The 20368-nt window shown below is 43.6% G+C and overlaps 1 protein-coding gene across 2 annotated transcripts; it reads right to left on the minus strand.

Moving 5' to 3' along the window:
* Positions 1 to 132: 132 nt before the first annotated feature.
* Positions 133 to 19857, minus strand: LOC105925290 (retinoic acid receptor alpha-A). Of its 2 annotated transcripts, XM_012861061.3 has the most exons (9): positions 18759 to 19857; positions 9514 to 9668; positions 6131 to 6272; positions 3789 to 3949; positions 3504 to 3680; positions 3188 to 3392; positions 3048 to 3115; positions 2727 to 2817; positions 133 to 1335 (listed from the first exon to the last, which is right to left on the minus strand). In XM_012861061.3, exons 1-9 carry the CDS (start codon positions 18955 to 18957, stop codon positions 1199 to 1201), a joined length of 1335 nt encoding a protein of 444 aa, XP_012716515.2. In that variant the 5' UTR covers positions 18958 to 19857; the 3' UTR covers positions 133 to 1198. The 2 variants fall into 2 exon arrangements, with proteins under 2 accessions (XP_012716515.2, XP_036004442.1); XM_036148549.1 differs by lacking the exons at positions 9514 to 9668; positions 18759 to 19857 and adding an exon at positions 8183 to 8197.
* Positions 19858 to 20368: the final 511 nt, after the last annotated feature.

Below are 20368 nucleotides of genomic sequence, written 5' to 3' on the forward strand. Positions count from 1 at the left end.
CAATCTTGTAATATGGTTTCTCTGGATGATCCTAATGCTGAAGCAACGCAGACTGTCATCAACCTAAGAGTGAAACATCTCCTGTGAACCGCGTATTGTTCCTAAAACAGTTAATGAACACTAGATCACCAGTTAGACCCATAAAGGAAATCACACTTCTTTATTAAACTCCCCGTGTTCATATACCGTTAACTGAACGTAACCTCGCCCCTTTCAGCTGAAACGACACTGAAACAGTACAATGAAAGAGGACATAACTGATATTTGGGACGCTGTAGTGAGACGGTGACGCTGTGCGACAGTCTTTGACATCAGGTGGTGCAGAAAACACACAAAAAAAAGGAAACAGGATATATTCTGAAGACTGATACATTTTTTGAAGTGCTGATGCTGCATGACTGCATCTGAGAACTAAGCTTTGGTTGAAACCCTCCACCATCAGGCAGACGGGACTTTTCAAGTGTTTCACAATTTGTTGCGGGTGTTTTGGCCACATACGCACGCACACACACACACACACACACATTTGCCAACGGATGTTAAAGCATTGTTACAAAGACAAATCTGGCTCCAGTTTTTGATCCTATTCCAGTGAAGGACTGGTGTTTCTTTCACAGCTCTGGCGGGTGTGCACAGGAAAACAGAAGGAAAAAGCCGAGGGATGGTGGGACGTGGGCAGTGGACAGCTGCGATGGGGTGGGGAGACGCTGCATAAGCACATTTGACACTAGGAAAAGAACTGTGATCCAGTGGAGCTATAAACCCTCTATAAGCACTACATCACATTGATTTTGCATATGTAACGTTTGAAATCAAGGACGTTTGAGACAAATCAGTCATTTACAGCTGGGAAGCAAGATTGTCCACCATGTATAGTTATAGTCAAATATCATTAGCCTTTTCTACATGATAAAAAGTGACATCTGAGTTTGTTTTTTTTTGCATAATTCTAAAGAACCATGATGTCTGGACACATTTGAGTCCTAACGGCACGGCTCCAGTGACCCAGACGGTTCAAACGTTTAGAGGAGTCCGCGGCATCTGGGTGACATCCTGCTCCCTCCTCCAGTTTGTGTCCATGTAGCTGCTGAGAAGTCATCTGGGGAACAGGATGAGGAGGAGAATGGGAGAGGAGACCTGGGCTGAGAAATGGGAGCGCTTTAGGCAACGCGCTGGGATGGCAGCGCCCCGGCTCCGGTCAGTCCTCCTCCTCTCTTCCTTTCCCCGCTCCAGCTCCGTGGCCGTCCAGCCCCTCAGAGTTCTCCAGCATCTCCTGGATGAGTGGAGGCATGGAGCCGGGAATCTCCATTTTCAGTGTAAGTACTCGTTCTGATCCTGAGGGAGAAGACAGGCGGAGGGTCAGGTCAACCAAACAGCAGACACCTTTCTGAGGCTTAATGCTGCTCATATCACCTATACAGGTATTTTTTTTTTTACTATTGTTTAGATATTTTAATCAGAATCAGAATCAAGTTTAATCGCCAAGTAGGTTTGCACATACAAGGATTTTGACTTGGTGATGATGGTGCAGACAGAAATAAGAATACAATAAAATAAAGTAAAATTGAATAAAATCAATATATATATACAGAAATAATATACACATTACATATTTATTAATATTAATAATATTAATATTAAAAATTAGTAGGGGCTGATGGCCGATACTTTAGGCCAATCTTGTTTTATCATTTACATGTAGTTGTATTTTATCTAGCCTACTTTTCATAACTGCCTTTTTTGACTTGGGATCAGAATTTTTCAACTTTCTTTTACATGGAGGAACCCAAGTGGTTAAATAACATTTTATGTTTAATGAAATAAATAGAAATGATAAACGATAAAACAGCGTTCACTTTAGGCTAGATAAATTTAGATTTTTCCACCGAGGTATTTTCTGTAGCTATTAGTTCGTCTATCATGTTAGACTTAACATGTACCGTTTCTGTAGCACACGTTTCACACCAAGAAGTCACTTTTGAGACATAAAAAAGGCCTTTTTTTGTCTCATAGCCGCAAAAATAATCAAAAACCTTTTGAATTTGTAAAAGAAAAAGACCTTTTTAGACTTTTTCCCCTGTAGAAATGAACAAGCTGAAGGGTAAGCACTACTCTCTACGTTTAGCTAGAAACACAATTCAGACTCTAAATGCTTCAGCTTTTAAATATATTGTAGCATTTTTATGAAATTATAGTTTAAGTTACTACATTAACTGTAGCACAGCAGAGAATATGTATTTCAGATAATTGTTATCCTGCAACTAACATCTTAGCATTTGAAGTGATTTTATCTGTGTGCAACTCTGAGGCCGCTGCTTAGAATCCCTTAGACACGTCTGGATCAGACCGTCTGCTTCTTCTTCTGCTTCTTCAGCGATTCTCTGCTTCAGCTTCTGCATCAACTCTATTTTTATTGTTCTTAGAAGGGTAATTCGTTAAAGATCTTTTCTACAAATATTTCTGCCACTCTATGCTCTTTCACAAGTGTTTTTCTGCGTCACTTCAGCTTCTTCAGCAGATCAGCTGACCACATTGGCCTACAGCCTGCCGTCACAGTGTATTCTCGCAGGAAATGCTCAGTTTTCTAGCTTGAATCTGCACGACTTATCCTTCCAAAGAAATCCCACCGAGGCAGGAAATAGCAGAAAGGGAACCTTCCCTCTGCAGATTTGCCGATCTGGGTCTCATGTCATCAAACCACAAGGTACCACTGAAGGTGGCCTCACCCATTACACTGATGCTCCTGAGGTCCGTGATCTTCATCAGTATCTTAGGGAACATGCAGGGTTTATCGGGTCTCCTCCTCCTCACGTAGATCTGCAATGATTGTCATTGTGAGCACAAGTTGTTCCAGTATAAAAGGTTAGGCATAAGGACGGCTTTGATTGAAGGTTTGGGTTTGTATGATAAACAACGTTGTAGTGCAGATAAGTCTTGTTTGGTTTAATAACCAGTTCCAGTCAACGTTTCCTTATACACATGCATATTTTAGTTTAGTCTGCTATGATAATGAAGATGTTTGGTGGATCAAAGTCATGGGATGATACCTTCAAGGCTTCAAGCATCGGTTCCTGAAGAACATCCACTTTATGCGACTCCTCCAGGTCCTGACGGTCTGCACATAAAAACAAATCAGGAACAGAGATCTTCACCAAGCACCAGCGCTTACTGGGAGTGGGAGCAGTACCTCCGCAGAGCAGGCAGATGGCGCTGAGCAGTCCTGTCTCTGCGTCGTCCATTTCCAGAGGGAGCAGCTGGTTGGCGAAGGAGAAAACCAGGTCCGTGAGAGGCCCGAAGCCCGCGTTGTGCATCTGGGTGCGGTTCAGAGTCAGGCCATCGGAGAACGTCATGGTATCCTGGTCTGGGGTGTACCGCGTACAGATTCTCAGAATCTAGACAAAAAAAAAAATGGAAATGAATGATTAAAAGTCTTGTTGTGGATTCCCACGTGTCATATGAAAGCTGTTCTCACTCAGTCCTACAGAGCGACGCTTTAAACCCACCAGAATGTCGAGGCAGGCCGCCTTGAGCAGCGTGATCTGATCAGCGATGGTCAGAGTGGTGAAGCCGGGGAGCTGTTTGGCGAACTCCACCGTCTTAATGATGCACTTGGTGGACAATTCACTGAACTTGTCCCACAGGCTGACGTCGAGGGCGACACGGTGCTCCGAGCTGTCGCTCTGCAAGACACAGAGGGCTGGCTCAAACACAGCTGGACCAAGCAGACCAAGCAGACGTAATCATGATCGTGTGGCGTTGCAGACGACGATGTGTTTGTCTTTGGGTACCGTGGTGTATTTGCCCAGCTGGCAGAGGGACGGGAACGTGTCTTGATGGGCCTGCCGGACTCGTTCAATCATCTCCTCAGTGTCGGCTGACAGCACGTAGACCTCGAAGTCCCCCGGCCGCTTCTCCTCCTTCTTCTTCTTCGTTCTTTCATTTCGAACCACTGGTGGCAAACATGACAGCAGGAAGATTACGCTGGAAACTCTCCCTTTGTTTCTCTCTTTGTTATGATCCTAACTCCATTTTAAATAGTCATCTATAACAGCTAAAGCACTACAACAGTTTTGTAGTGGGAGAAGGAATTTAAAAAAGGAGAAAATGTATGAATCCAAATTAATACAGAGTTTGGAAACGCTTTTGCTTTTCCAGAATTTTTTCAGTTTTTTCGGGACTTTGAAACAACAAAATCGAATGTGTTTTATTAGGACTTTCACGCATCTAATTAAAATCCATTATAATCAATTTCTGCAGCAAAGATCTGCATTTTGGTGCCGCCAAGATTTCCATAAAAACCATTAGAGCCAGTCTGCCATGTGGCTGTTGGCGGGGATGGCAGAATAAAGACTTCTCCTGCTTCTCATCACGTCAATGTATAGCAGGCATGTCCAAAGCGTGACCCGGAGGCCATTTGTGGCCCCTGTACTGATTTTGGGTGCCCCCCCCCCCCAACTGCATTCCAAGACAGATTTGGTCCACCAACACAGGTGGCTGATGCAGATGGATTTTAGTTTTTAATTAGGGCAAAATTATTACAGAAAAGATAAAATCCTACAATTGAAAATGTTAAGTACAACACAAAGTATTCACCTTTTGATAAACACACTTTTGACATTCTCTTTACTTTCATAGTAACACCTATCCAATGATGTTTAATTAATCAAATGCAGACTTTGGTGTATTAAAATTGGCTTTGGATTCAAATATTAAAATTGGCTAATTACATCAAGTGTTTTCAAAAAACAACTGGTTCTTATATCGCTAGAACAAAAAACGTTCAGTTTATTGTTGTTAGAGTCAAATTAAATTATTCAGAATAATTTGCTAACTGGATGAATACAACAAATGAGCAAAACACTTTTTTAATTTTGGATCTACAATAATTTACACATTAATTTCCTACAAAAAAAATCTAAATAATTTATTTATTGAAAAGGACCATATTTTGTAGAATAGGTAAGAAATTAACAGTTTATTGGTTTAATTTTTTTTTTACATTTTTTGGCCCTTGAGTTTCTTTGACAATGTACCCAAAAGTCTGGACACCCCTGATGCAGAGGATCTGAGGGTCCACTGTTACGCATGGAGGAGGATCTATGATGCTGAGTGTCTGCTTCTCTTCAAAAGGCTGCATGACATCATTATCTCTGTGAAATACCAGGACATGTTCAGAGAGTAATGATCCAAAATACATATATGGCCAGATTATGACTTTTCCCCCCAAAAGGTACTGAAGTAAATGTGAGTAAATTTAAGCAGTTACTACCCATTAGTTCCAGGTAACCCACATTTTCCTGTCTCTTTTCTTTCTTTATGCGATGTCCCAACCACTGTTCATGTCCAAGCTGGGACCACTACTATGGACATCCACACTATGGATTTATGACACTTAATAAACGGCATCAGTTCAAATATTGCATAAAATTGATATTGCAATACCAGTAGATTTGTGCAGTTATATAAAAACTCAATCCTCTAACCTACATGTAAATCGTGCAGAAAGGCTGTGGGCTGAGCTGGACATAAGAGAGCATTAGAGAGGAGGCAGGACTCCTGAATGTGCAGAGAGCAATGGTCAAAGATTCCTCTCTCTGCACGCTCCAGCCCTGACAAACCAAGTACCGGCATCAGGGTTTGCCAATAAGTGTGACTCTGATGAACAATTACTTTTCAGTGTTGGATTTTTCCCCCCTCTGAAGAAATGTAGTCAGATTAAACACACACGGGACCTGTGAGCTCTTGGCTGTAAACAAGGCTGAATAATGCTGGTCACAGATTAGAAGAATAAAACACTATTAAGTGTGAGGGTGGCAGGAAGAGCCAGTGGTCATTGCAACCCTAAGTAACATGTCTAGTCCTTTTTTTTTTTGCTTTTCTGATACAGAAATCTAATTCAGATTTTAGAACTAAAATCAGGAGCACGCTATACAGCTGATGTAGATACAGCTCAGCTCTTTGGAGCGTGTGTTGAGAGCGTTCGGCCACCAGGGGGAGACAACCGTAAAGGTTAATCCTTCATCCTTCCTCGACAATAGAAACCGCTCTAGATGTAAGCAGGATGGAGCCTTTAGCTGCATAACACAGCTACAACCACACACTGGGAGTGGGATCTACATAGTTTACTCACACTCTTTAGACATGCCGACATCGAGGCATTTCTGCAGCCGGCAGAACTGACAGCGGTTCCTCGTCACTTTGTTTATGACGCACACTTTGCTTCTGAGGCAGATGTAAACCATGTTTCTCTGGATGCTCCTCCGAAAGAAACCCTGCCGGATAGAAAACAAAAGCATCTTTCCAAACAGGAACCCACTTTGCAATTAGAAGCAAAATCAGTCAAATACATTTAGGGGTTTTACAGTTACTGGACAGACCTTTGGCCAGAATAAAAGGAACCCAGGTATGTGTGACGGACAGAGCTGTACCAGGTCAACCTTAACAAGAACTCACTCTAGGAGGAGTCTCACAGGTTCAAGCTGAGTGCCTCCGTCTTCGTAGTTCACCTCCTAAAACATTCTGATCTAAAGCCACGCTCCCAGCATCCACTAGTTTGTATACATTCATTGTCTTTTCATGAAAGAAGTCCTCAGAAATAAGAACAAATAAAAAGAACATGACGCCACAGATTGGGGACAAATTCAAATGAATCCCTGCAAACTTTTCATATAAAATATTCAGACCTCTGCAGAATCTCATTTCCAGAGTTCTCAGCTCGTTACTTTGATTTAAAAAGAAAAAAATACTAAGAATCTGTATGAAGTTATGGCAGGAAAGGAGGAAGGAAGAGATGGATGAAAGGGTATACAGAAGGAAGCAAGACAAATGAAAGGAAACATGGGAGGATGGAAGGAAGGAAGGAAGGAAGGAAGGAAGGAAGGAAGGAAGGAAGGAAGGAACAAAGGAAAGAAGGAAGGAAGGAACGAACGAACGAACAAAGGAAGGAAGGAAGGAAGGAAGGAAGGAAGGAAGGAAGGAAGGAAGGAAGGAAGGAAGGAAAGAAGGAAGGACATTTAGACAGTGGTAAGAAAGGAAATCCTCTGATTTTTTATACCCTTCTGTTCTTTTACCACATCTTTAGCTGGAAACTCCTGAAATCAAACAGATTTTCTTCTCCAGACTGTGTAGAACGCCTGTTTGAAGCAGGTGGCGACAATGCTGTCCCTCTTTAATAACAACCTCACATAAATTAAAGACAAAACCTGTGCCGTGATCACAGCTGCACTCCTCCTCCAGCCAGAGAGGGGAGTCAGAAGTGATGGAGCAATAAGCTGCAGCCGATTCCTCTGCTGATCGCTGCCGTCCCTGCAAACCCACAGCTGGCCTCCCTCCCTGCACAGCAGCAGAAGCAAACATTCTGGGATGGGGAATACTGCATCCTTTATTGAACACAGGAAGTTCAGTTGTGCAAAGAGTTATTCATCCAGTGAAAATGATCAACTCCGGTCATGTTCACAAACTTCCAAAAGCTAGTTTTGTACCAATTAATGTTGCATTTATGCTTCAAAAACAGGATTGAGTTGTCTGTATTTAACGATAAGTGTACAGCATGCATAATGACATCCTAAGCAGTCAAAAACAGCCTGGAATGGCATGGAAACATTCTCCAGTTCTGCACAGATATGGGAAAAGAAAATGGAATGTAGAAAAGTCTTTATTCCCTGTTTCCTTGTTTAGAAGTCTTACCCGTCCATAAAACTCCCACCTTCTCCCTTCAAGTCTGCAGTTCCTTGCAGACTGCATGTTTAAAGTCAGACTTGTGTAGAAATATCTACCAGAAATGAAGGGAGCTGATGGTCCATCTTTTCTTTCTGTATGGCTCCAACTGTTAGAGTCAGAGCTTGTAATGAGAACCCTGAACGCACCGCTGCCCAGCGTAGGGATCTCCCTAACAGAGGTTGAAACCAGTTGGTTGAGCTGTGTGAGCGGTGCATCTTCTACTGTTTATGGCCTGTCACTGAAGGAAGCTCTACAAGGAGGCTTTTGTTTGGAAGAGGACGTTATAACGGAGATCATAAATAACGGGAACTTAGCTCATGGAGATGTGCTTGGATAAGGGAGCAGATGCTGGAGGGAGCAAGCTGCAGTTCAGAAGGTCAGCGTGTTCCCAGACTTTAAACTGGGGGGGGGGGGGGGGGGGGGGGGGGTAACAGGAGGAGTTAGATATTCATGATAAAATCACCTATTTGGCTCTGTGGAAACCCAGATCACGCTGGCAACTCAGATGTGTTCTCATTCGTCCAATGATAAAGGTAATAAGGCTGACTGAGTGACTTCTCGTGGACCTCGAGTTGATTCATTCGGTTTCCTATAACACAACTAAATAGACAAAATATTTAATACCACCTTTATTGCCATTGTGATAAAGACCACTTAATGTGATGATTGTTTACTGTCTGTCCCTGATCGGCAGGTTCTGATGGTTAGGACAGGTTCACTGGGGAGGATTAGTTTGAAGGAAAGGGTCTAACATTTTCCTGAATGAAGCTTTTCAGGAACCCTGGGAGTTCTGGGGTCATTTTCATACCACTGTGTTTCCACTGCTGGAACCAGGACCAAATCAGACAAAAGCAACTAAAAACGTACACCAACAACAGACAGGACTTTCTGGATCCACCCTAAACTAAACGTGGAGCTTTGTGGCGGTAGGGTACTAAACCTTTCTCCCTGGCCCGAATATTCGTCCGTCTCCTCCTCTGCCACTCATGTTTTCTGGAAAGTTGATATGTCACAACAGCAGTTCTGTATTTTTATTTCCAAACAACATTGAAATCCATTCACCCAAGCTGAATAATAATAAATGTTTTGCAGATTTTACATTCAAACACATTAATAAAAAATTGCAGACTTTCCGCTCAGTGTCTTGTTAAATATGCAGAGATGCTCTCATCAAAGCCTTTTTACAGAGATCCACTGCAAAAAGGTAACAAAAAGTAAGTCAAATTTGCTTAAAATGTTCCCCCTTTGCCCTTGATTTGAGAAGGTAAATAAGATTATCTGCCAGTGGAAGAAGATTTTTGCACTTAGGAACAACTCATCTCCATCATCTTACTTCAAGTGCAGTAGATCTAATTATCTTATTTTAGCGGCCAAAATACTCAGATAATCTTATGTACCTGCTCAAATCAAGGACAAATACACTAATTTCAAGAAAAATGTACTTACATTTTGTTACCTTTTTACAGTGTGACCGATAAAATTAAAACATCTTTCAGCATTTATCATCTTAGATACAGATGGAAGTGATCACAACTGTCCAGGATGGTTGAATAATCGCCAATTTTAAGTATTATTTCAGGACGAGCACCCTGCAATAAACTGGAGACTTATCCAGGAGGTTCTACGCCTCTCATCTGGTAACCACTGGTGACAGAGATCATCAGGAGGGTTCACCAGTTGGGAGAGCTCGGCTGTCATTGTGTAACCAAGTTCATCCATGTGGGAAGCAGGAACGCGCATCAGTCCAGGTACCAGATGATTTCTAACAGAAATTTAGCTCCTGCAAAGACTCACCTTGCAGCCCTCACAGGCGCTGACGCCGTAGTGGTACCCTGAAGATTTGTCCTGGCACACAAAGCAAGGCTTGTAGACACGGGGAGGTGGAGGAGGTGACGGCGGGCTGAGAACAAGCAGGTCCTCCCCAGAACTCGTGCTCTCCGTCTCAATGGCTGCAGGACGAGACATTTACAGCGAGTCAGGCTTACAGTCAGGCTAAGATTCTCCACACTGCATTAGAGTTTAGCTGGGTTCTGTAAATCTCCGTTTGCCTCATCCTGACGAATAATGCTTCCTGTCCTTCCGTTGCTACCTCTAACAAATAGGGTCTGGCAGAAGTATTCATGCCTCTAGAACTTTTCACATCTTGTGTTATTGTAACCACAAACTTCAATTCTAATTATGGATAATTATGGATACATTTGCTCACACCTTTGCAAAAACAACCTCCTACACATCTAGATGCATAAACTGGACTACTCATCATCACCAACACATAAAGCAATCCTACCAACTGACCAGATCGTATTTATATTCTGTCGCTGTACAACTCTGTGGTTCTGTGTTCATATGCTGGTTCAGGTATGGAATTTCTAACCCAATAAAGAAATGATGGACTAAAAAATGGTTAGGACATCCGACTCTGCAGAGATCAACAAGGTGAGCCCAATGAGAGAGGGAACACAGAGCTTGTAGTTTGGTTCTCCGCTTCAGTCCAGTAGTTTACCTGCATCATGATTTCTAAATGACTGAGCTCAACCCGTACAGCAAGCCAAAGAGTACAGTTGTTGATAATCAGAGCCGCTGAGTAGCATGTGAACCAGAGGATCCCACTCCTCACGCTGCCCCCGCCTCACTTTGGGAAAATTATTGCCCTTCTTTTTTGTTCAAGGCACAACACTGTGATGTATCTGAGGTCCTGACCTGTGTGATTAAAAAAGCCAGAACTCATACCCAGCGGCTTCTTTCCTTCTGCTTCATCTAAGCTCCAGCCAAACACACACACACACACACACACACACACACACACACACACACCTCCCCTCCCCCTGCTTTAGCAGCCATACCAGACATTCCACTATGGAGGAGATTTAACTCGCCTCCACTGCTCTGCTCTGTTTACACAGAGAGAAATACAGAGGAGAGATCCTCCTCCTCCTCCTCCTCTTCTTCTTCAGCTATCTTCCCGTACTTTCTGTTTGCCTTAGCTCTGCTGTCACTGACTCACTAACCAACAGCTCCCTACAGCGCTGACTGACCTCTTTTAAACTCCTCTCAGTCAGTCTCCCCGTTCTGCTCCCTGCTTGTTTCCAGTTGTTTTTTTCTCTCGGCTTTCGAGCACCTGGTTATCAATCTCCTGCTACTGCTTCTCACTTCAGGGTTACTGAGCTGCACAAAAATATCCAAATCAAATACAATGCTTTCACTGTGGAGATTCCTCGCAGGGTTTTATATTTTGATCATAAAAAAGAATGACTGCATGATAGGGGATATGGATGTTGATGACTCTAGATAAAAAAATTAGAAATTGTTTTCCATCTGAAGCTGTTTCACAAGTAATCGTAAAAGGGAAATAGAGAAGATAGGAAATAAGAAACTCCTTTATTGTCCCACAGTGGGGTTAATTTGGGCCTGATACTGGCAAAAGCGTAGACAGAGTTGCACACTAAATCACTAACGGAAAACCCCCCAGCTAATCTAATCCAAAATTAGTTAGTTCTAAAGCGAGAACTAATTTATCAGAAAGGGTGAAATAAACGTAGTAAATACAACCAGGACAGCAGCCGATTATCACAACAATGTGAGAAAATATCCTGTATGCATGATTGTACAGCAACATCTAGTAGCTAAGGCATGCTCAAGTGTAAATTAGCATCCGAGAGAATGATAATCAGAGAAGAAATGCAATATTCGTCAAACAGAGGAAAATGCAGCTGCTGGTTTGCACAACAAACAGAGAAAAACATGTGATATGCACGATCGTACAAGTAAGTAGGAAGCAAACATCTGCAAATGGAGATCAGTATCTGAGAGACAGTGTAAATGATTTATGATCAGATCAGAACCTGTAAAACCATTAGCATGTTGTAAACACTTATTGAGTTTGTTGTGAGCAGCAGAGGCGTATTAAACCTCAGCAAGGGCTGGTTCAATATATTCACTGGGACAGCAAAAAGGTTTCAGTACGCTGCATCGGCGTCAGCTCCCACAGAAAATGGGGGAGTCCTGACGGTAGTGGTATGGTAGCTTGCGGGAGGTGCGTGAGGAAGCATGAGGAGCTGTTATTAGCTCCTTGCGCTTAGCTAATAAGCTAATAACAGCTAGCGCATTAGGTTAGCTGACCGGGGCGTTTTATTCCAGATGGGAATTTTACTGACCGTTTTACGTTTTTCTCGATCACCGAGGCATTTAAAATAAGCAAAGCACGCTCAGCCTGGGGGTCTCCAGCTAGGCTTATTATACGGAGGGAGAAACTCAACTTGTGTCAGGTGGGCACATGTTCAAAGTTAAAATAAGAGCCTGGTGAGGGAGAGCCAGAGGAATGGTAGTTTGAAAAGAAATTCTATTGGTGTCAAAGCCAAACACTGCTACTGCTGGGTGGGAGATTTTTGGATTTAAACCAAATGACGCCACCGCTTAATTTGTCTGGGTCCGTAGGTCGAGGGGACATGCTTGCGTTACAATGCCACTATCATATTGGTTGAAGAGGTCTCTAAATTACAATAATATGATTTATTGCAATAACTTTTAGAAGTTTAGAAGCAAAATTTGTTATCATGACAAGCCTAGTCTCAGGGCTTCTTCAGCCTCCTCAGACCATTTCCTTACTGTGCATATTACAACTGGGTCTCTGTGTATAAGGGGTTTATACAGAGGCTGGAGGTGAATCAGGTTGTGGTCTGAGCCAGCCCAGAGGATGGAGGGGGTGATTAAATGTATGCCGCTTTGCAATGTACATACAGTGAGTCTAGTGCTTTTGTTGTTTCTAGTGTTGCAGGTAACATACTGATTAAAACTGGGGAGGGTGGAGGATAGGGATACAGTGTTAAGGTTCCCTGTGTACAGAAAGAGAGCCTGGTGTTCTTGCTCTGTTAAGGTGTGTTCACACCAAATGCAAACAAGGCATATTTTTTGTGTTGACAGCCTGCTGTTGGTCGATTGAGGTTTCACCACTCGTTTACAAACAATTTCTCGAGGCAAAATTCTGCCCAGTTTGCTTTACCGCACCATCAAATAGGAGGAGCACCTATCCACTTGCTGGTTCCTTTTGTCTGTTCAACTCAACACCTTGGACCTGCCATTCCAGTCAGTCACCCTCCGAAATATGAACTACAGGTGCTCTATCCCAGCTGCAGAGCACCTGTCCATCTATCTTCTGTCAGTAAATCAATCAGTGCTCAGTAGAAATATAGCCTAATTGTACTGTCTAAATATGTAACATATAAAAAACATTTTCACACTTAAATAAATGGACAAGGAGGACCCTTAACATGACACAAATTGACGGAGAAAGGTTCTGATTGTTGAACCAGAGCTAAATTTTTCTTTGCTCCAGTCATGTGTCCATGATGCTGTTCGCGGTTTCGCTTCGGTCTATTTGCCAAATTAGTGCCATTTGCATCGCATGAAAGGCGTTGTTCGAATCGACAACCATTAATTCACTAATCCTGCCTTAACATATGGATGACATGTAAATTGCTAGCTTCATTTGCCTTGTTTGCATTCAGTTAGCCAGGTCTCGGTTAGCATCAATAAACTGGCCTCTCTAAACAAGCCCTGATGTCAGGTTAGCGCTGCTATCTTCTCCATTTTGTAAGGGATCTAACATTTCCCATGATGATCAACGGAAATACGGATCTATCTTTTCCTCCTGGTATGTCAGCTTCTCTCTGCCCATCTGCCACAACACTTTCTTAAATACTATATTATCTTATATATTGTATATTCTAAACTGAACTAAATGAATTTATATAATGTAGCATTAATGTAAATTGAATAGAATTTTAAGTTGAACAATGTGGGAAGCCTTTCTTTGGCATTGAGCATTATAAACGGTGGTAATTATTAACAGTTATAGTAGACAGCCATGTTCTTCATTTTGAGATAATGGATTGAATGGAGCTCTGGGAAATGTGTAAAGCTCCACAACCTTATCCCTGACCAGTCTTCTGCGTTACTTGGTCTTCATGATGTTCTCTAACAAACTTATGAACCATTCACAAAACAGCTAGGTTTTTAGAGATTAAATCACATAAAGGTGGACTACTTACAAATTAGGTGAATTCTGGAAGTTGTTATTTGCACTGGAGTTTATCCATGGGTATAAGAAAAATGTGCAAATAGATACAAGCCAAACTTTTATTTGGAAAAATTTGAAAAGCATATTTTCCTTTAACTTCCAAATTTCAAAGGACTTTGTGTTGGTCAGTGACATCAAATTTCAATAAAATTAATTGAAGACTGTGGTAGGACCATGAAAAAAAAGTTAAATTAAAATGAATCAATTAATACTTTTGCAAGGCTCTTGCGAAAGACACTTCCTTTCAAGATATTAATCTCAAATCAGATTCAACAGGTAATTTAGGAAGACTGATTGTATGCACTTTACTGTGAGACATTTATTTTTAAAGGTTTATTGTGGATGGGATGTGAAAATCAATTGACTTTGTTCTGATCCGGTACTCCTCTGTCCCCGCACTAGTCAAAGTTGTATGGCACACCCTCACATTTCCAGACAAAGTGCAGTTGGAAGTAAATGTATGTGTGCATGTGTGTCTGTGTGTGATTAATGGTGTGTGTTGGCCAAAAGAAAGGAAGGTTATTCAGTGCAGAGAAGTGATGACTGGGCAGCTGACAAAGGAAAGAAAGAAGAAGAAGGAAAAAAATAAAGAGAATCAGAGATGTAGGTCACCTCCCAATTGTCAGTGAGTCATTGCTCTCTCACATACACACACATACACACACACACACACACACACACACACTCATACACGCACACACGGGCGTGAGCCTTGGTCTGAGAGAATGGCCTTTGACCTTTGAACCTTTTTTATACACCTTTTCTCCAACACTTACAAACATGCTAAAGATAACCATCTGTGTCCATGCAGCTTATCTTTATGAGCTCACCTCCTTCGCTGGGTTTTTTTGGCATATTCCCTGTTTATCACTCAGGCCACTCTTACCCAGTTGTGCAAAAGCGATGTCACAGTGACATTAGTAAGTCATCAGTCTGGGATTGCTGTGTACTTCGAGCCAAACTTACCCCAGCACATGACGGTAGGGTGAGACAGCTCTTTTAAACCAGAGAAATCACATGCTGTATGTTGGCTGACTGTTTATACAATGACCTTTTCATGGTACCTTTTACATGGTTGCATGCTCATGACTTATATTGAGGACTCATAAAACAGTCCATGGGCGTAACGGACATGCCCCCCCCCCCCCAACCTTTCAAATCTGTGCCCTTTGCCCCCCCCCACAAACACTTTTTTCAGCCACTAACTATTTAATCCACTAATTACATATGGTGAGCCGTCTTTAAACGTACCATAAGCGAACACGAACTTTCCGACAATAACCAACGTCATTTTGTCCTCGTCGCTATTTTTTTTGGTGTTTTAAAAAAAATTTAAAGTTGTTTTTATCTTGTTTGGCTATAGCTAAGCTATTCTCATGTCCCTTTGAGATGCTGTGCTACATATACAGTCTGTAGTCATGTGACTACACTCCATCCAGTCTCAAGAAGTGGGAAACAATGGAGTTGAGAAAATTTGAAATATTTTAACAGCGGCGGCGGTAGACCTGGCCGAAGAGGAAGAGGAGCAGGTGTTATGTACCTAGCAGCCACATCTGATCTCTGGTCCAGTGGCACGATTTACCCGTTCATTAGTCTGACTTTACATTAATCGATGACGAGTGGAAACTGTGCATCAGAGTGCTACAGATGGCGTATTTTCCAGCCGATACCGCTGGTCAGACATGTTTAAGCACAATGCTGTCTGCGTGGGGCATCACGGAAGAGGCATTTTTTGCTATTACTACTGACAACGGCATAAACATATTTAAAGCTGCCGAGCTCAATAGATGGATGCGAGTGCAGTTTTTTGGGCAGAGGCTGCACCAGGCAATCTGTAAGTGGGCACTAGGGCTGGGTATCGATTCAAATTTCAAGAATCAATTCGATTGCACTTCTCAAGATTTGAAATAAATTATTTTCGATCCGACCTCTAATTGGTTTGCTGGTATTTTTTTTAGCTCTTACCTGAGTTTCAGGACTGTGTAGTTAATAATGTAATGGTAGCTAATGGCAGCTGTAAGGACCAAACCCTCTTCCTGAATGTTGAGACGTTTGCTTTCACACACATGCTGTGGGGCAGAACACCCCAAACAGATCCAGGGTAGAAAACAGAGGACACCAGAGACATCTACACCTGCTCTATTTAATTCAATTCAAAAATACTTTATTAAACCCAAAGGGACACTAAATTTGGACCCTATCCAGGTGCCTTATTAAAAAAAAGACATTAAAAATTCACCTCCCGGCATGAAGTGTGAAGGCTCCTTTGATGTATGTTGCATCCATGCCACTGACCACAAAGTGGAGCTTGGCGCTTTGTTTTGTTTTAGTCCTGCTGGGGGCTCACAGCAGAAGAACAAATAAACAGACTAACACGGTTGTTAAGCTAAAGTCGGCTCTCTGTGCGCTTTATGAAGGTAAAAGGTCCGCGCAGATGGGTGTGGGTGCTGTAATGTGTTTTTATCAGTAGTCGAGCGTACCCGTTGCCTACACTTCTTGTGACAGATTCCTACAATTCCCACACCTTTCCCCAGCAGGACGAAGCGGGGGAAGGGATGGTTAAATGTTTAATTAGCTTAGCTGGTTGAGCATGTAGATCTGTTTGTTTTCCAGCAGGCTCTCACCGCCCACCTGTCAGTGAGAGCAGAGAGGGACTGTGATGCAGCGCGGCCCTGCAACCGCCTGCTTGGAGCGGCTCAGTGCATCAAGCTCGGTGTCACAGAAATGAATTCAATGTGAAGACTTGTTGCCGCCGAGCAGTTTATAGTGTGACATCGCGTGCACGGTCGTAAAGATTTTGCACGTGCCTGTCAACGCGGACTCACTTCCACGCAAGTAATTTAAGTTCACAGTGAGAATTTTTTTTCATCTATCTTTGGCTATATGAATCAATTATTAGGAATTAATATGAGAATCGATTCATAATTGATTTTTTTTTAACATAGCCCTAGTGCACACATCTTAATGGAGTTGTCTTATGTTTGACGACAGGCGCAGCTGCTCCATTGGGTTTATTATAATTTTATTTTTAACCTATACGCCCTGTAAGGGAAATTTGTGCAGAAGGTGTATGTGCTGAGGTAAGTTAGCTGTAACCGGCTGTGCAGAAGGTGGTTGTGGGGGGTGTTAGTGTTATTGTCCCTTTATCGTTATCAAGGTGAACTGCTCAATATATGGAGATCCTAATTTTAGGCCATATCGCCTAGGTCTAAATGGAGAGTGCTATACATTACCAATCTAGCTTGTCAGGTCATCACATGCAAACCTGGAATTAAAATGATTTTTAATCTTGTGTTATATGCACAAAATAGTCTAAGTTGGTGAATGATAAAACTATATAGAAAAAAGAAACAAAAAGAGTAAAAAACTGACAGGTGCATATGAATCCATCCTCTTTGCAATGAAACCGATAATCCAGCCAATGACCTTAATTGGTGAAATGAAGTTCCCACTGTGTGTAATCACAGTGTCACCTGACCTGTCAGTGTAAACACACCTTTCCTTAAAGGCCCAGAGGCTGCAGCAGCACTAAGCAAGAGGCATCACACCATGAAGACCAAGGAGCTCACCAAACAAGTCAGGGACAGAGTTTGTGCAAATTCTCAGTCATCCGGGTCATGGCTACAGCAAACAGGCTTAAATCAGAGGCAGCCAGACATTCTCTGAAAACATTTCAACACCTATCCAGCAGTCTTCGTCAATTCTGGCGGCTCGCACTTGAGCAACCTGCAGCTGGAGCGCTGCTGTTTTTAAAGGACATGCAGACCTATCCTCCTAGGCGCATTCTAAGTCAGATGTAAATCAGTGACCCACCCGCCACTGCCCTGGGTCGTCTATTGCTCAGTGTGAGTGGAGCACTTGGTCTACTGAATCACGATGAGACGCTGATTGAATCCCTTTGGAATGAGTTGGAGGACTGAGCTGGAAACACTGAGGATTTGGAAGAGCAATCCTCCTCCTCTGTTCAGCGATGGCTTTTCTCTTTTGACCAAGACGGCATCTTCCACCCCTCTTTCAAACAATCCGTTCTCCAAAATCTGGACATCACTGTGGCCAAATGTGTGATTTGGCCACAAATCACACATTTGGCCATCCATCGCGGCACGCCGCTCAGCTGAGATTCGGCCGTTTCGGCCTCCGCGATGAAGCAGTTGGGAGAAAATTCTCAGCAGCTTCTCAGAAACTCCTGACGCATACGGAATGACGGCGTCTCTCCGTTCTCTCCTCTGCGTTTCGACGCGGTGATTTTATCTTTCTGCGGCTTTTGTTAGCCGACTTGACAGACGGCCAGTTAGGACAACCACAGGTCTGAAATGCTTCTCCCCTGTTGCAGAGGGAATGCTGTCGCCCTGATAACCCAGAGTTCTGATAACAGTCTGAGCTCAATCGAAATGCAGATATTGGTCTGTGTGTGTGTGTGTTGGTTTTGGGGTCCCACAGAGGGACCCCAAAACCAAACACCAATAAGATTTTCAATTAATAAAAGTTTCTTAGTGCCACACGCCATGTTTATTTGTTTATTCAATATCTCTAAAACTAGAGTTCCTTTGAATTAATTCGTTTGTTCCTTTCATTTCCTGTTATATCATTATAAATATTTTAACCCCACACCTTTCTTGAAAGATTGTGAAATAATTTGGAGGTGTTGCTAGAAGGACCTTTTGTTTCTAACGGACCAACATAAAGGTCCATAATCACTATCATCCTCTTCACTTGTCAGCAACGTCGTCTCTGGTTGGTGTTTGGGATCAAAAAGTGTTTTTGTCACAACTATTCTTCCAAACAGGTGAGAAACGGCGCAAAGACTAAGGGCGCAGCAGATAAGCCATGATCAGAGCGAGGAGAGAGGCAGGTGATCTCAGCCCCGAGCACCGCCAAAGATGGACACGTTCAACTTTTCAGAAACGATCCAGAGCCTAGTATTGCTTTGCTGCAGCTAGGTCGACCTGCAAAAAGTACTCACAGTGGCTGGATCCGCTCCAGCGCCTGCCGGACACCAGGGAAGCCCCGAAAGGACGCTGCAGTCCTCCCGCGCCGCTCAGCGGTCCCTTCTCCGCTCCCAGCCCCGGGGGTTCGTGGTAGTAGTCCATGCTGAGAAAGGACACCTGGCCGGGACTCCCCGGACTGGGGCTCATGATCCCAGCGTCGGCGCTCTCGTACATCCCGGCGGCGCTGGATCTCTCGGAACCGAACGGAGGAGCGGCTAGGAGATGAAAGCGTGCGGGAAGGCGACTACAGACAGGGGAGGAGGAGGAGGAGGAGGAGGAGGAGGGAGAGTTCACATCTTCATTACTGAGGGCTAGGAGTGGGGGGAGGGGAGAACAGAAAGCGCCCGGTGATCTCTGGCCCTTTCAGGGGTTACACCAATTAGTTTGACGTCCAACTTCGGTGCAGCCTGCCGCGGACGGCCGTCTTCCCGCTCCAAGCGCCGCCCGCCTCGCGGCTCCGACGGCTGCAGAGATGACAGAAATGGCAGCAGCGGACCAGAAAACACTAAACATCGTATCGCTGCACCATCAGCGGTGCGCAACTTTCGGGTTCAGTGACCTCCGCTCGCAAGACAAGTCTGTGTCGCCATCAGACAAAGACTCCGGCGTGGACTATTAATAACTTGTTAATCAACGTGGCCCGCGGCGCGACGAGTCCGCGTCGCTTACGGTCGGCTTCCTCAATGTCTCCGCCAGTATTTGCTCTCAAGTCCCGTAAACGGTGTCGCCAGCGGGTTCTCTGTCGGCTGAACTGAGAAGCGCTATATATAAAAAAAAAAAAAAAAAGCAGCGCCGGTCGCTTTGCGCTCTCCCCGTTCTCTGCTTCGCTTCGCCCAAACGCTCAAAACAGCGGAAAAATAAAGACAAAAACACAGCCCCGGAATTCCTAATACCCCCCGGGTGTTAGGACTTTGAAGCCTAGCGGAGGAATATCCGCGTCTCGCTTAAAACCACACAACGAGTCGTCTCGGTTCTGCGAGCGCCGCTTGTTGCTCCTCGCAGAGGACCAACAGCATCGCCTCTAACCAGGGTGTCCTGTAATAACCTCCGCCTTGCACCGACTGGCCTCGGTCTCTCTCTCTCTCTCCGGTCTGTGCGCGAGACCGGCTGCACAACAGCGCCACCTACCTGCCCTGCTCGCGCCTTCAGCTTCCCTCCACGTTCTCACAGCGCCGTACAGAGGCGCGCTGCTGATTTTACAGTCTTACAGTCTAACAGTTGTTAGCATATTGTTGGCTACGAATGGTTTTCGACATCAAATAAATATTCAGTGCTCTATTCAGTATTTGCATTGTTTATTTTTACCTCCTTTTAACATGGTACACCGAAATAAAACCCAAGGCAACCGTTTGCCTTCAGAAGTCTCCTAATCCATCTGTGTTACTTAATCTCAGTGCAAATACAGATGTTCTGTGTAAACTTCGGCGGTTTGTTAGAGAGCTATGGCAAACAAAGCAACGTGAAAACCAGGGTACCCAGGAGAGTTTAAAGCAGGCTTAGGTTGAAAAACTATAAATGAGGCCCGACGGCCGTTTTGAGTCATCTGAACAGATTTTTTGCACCCTTTTGGCTGTCTTTATTTTTG

This window comes from Fundulus heteroclitus, chromosome 16 (genome assembly GCF_011125445.2).
Source record: "Fundulus heteroclitus isolate FHET01 chromosome 16, MU-UCD_Fhet_4.1, whole genome shotgun sequence".
Classification (NCBI taxonomy): domain Eukaryota; kingdom Metazoa; phylum Chordata; class Actinopteri; order Cyprinodontiformes; family Fundulidae; genus Fundulus; species Fundulus heteroclitus.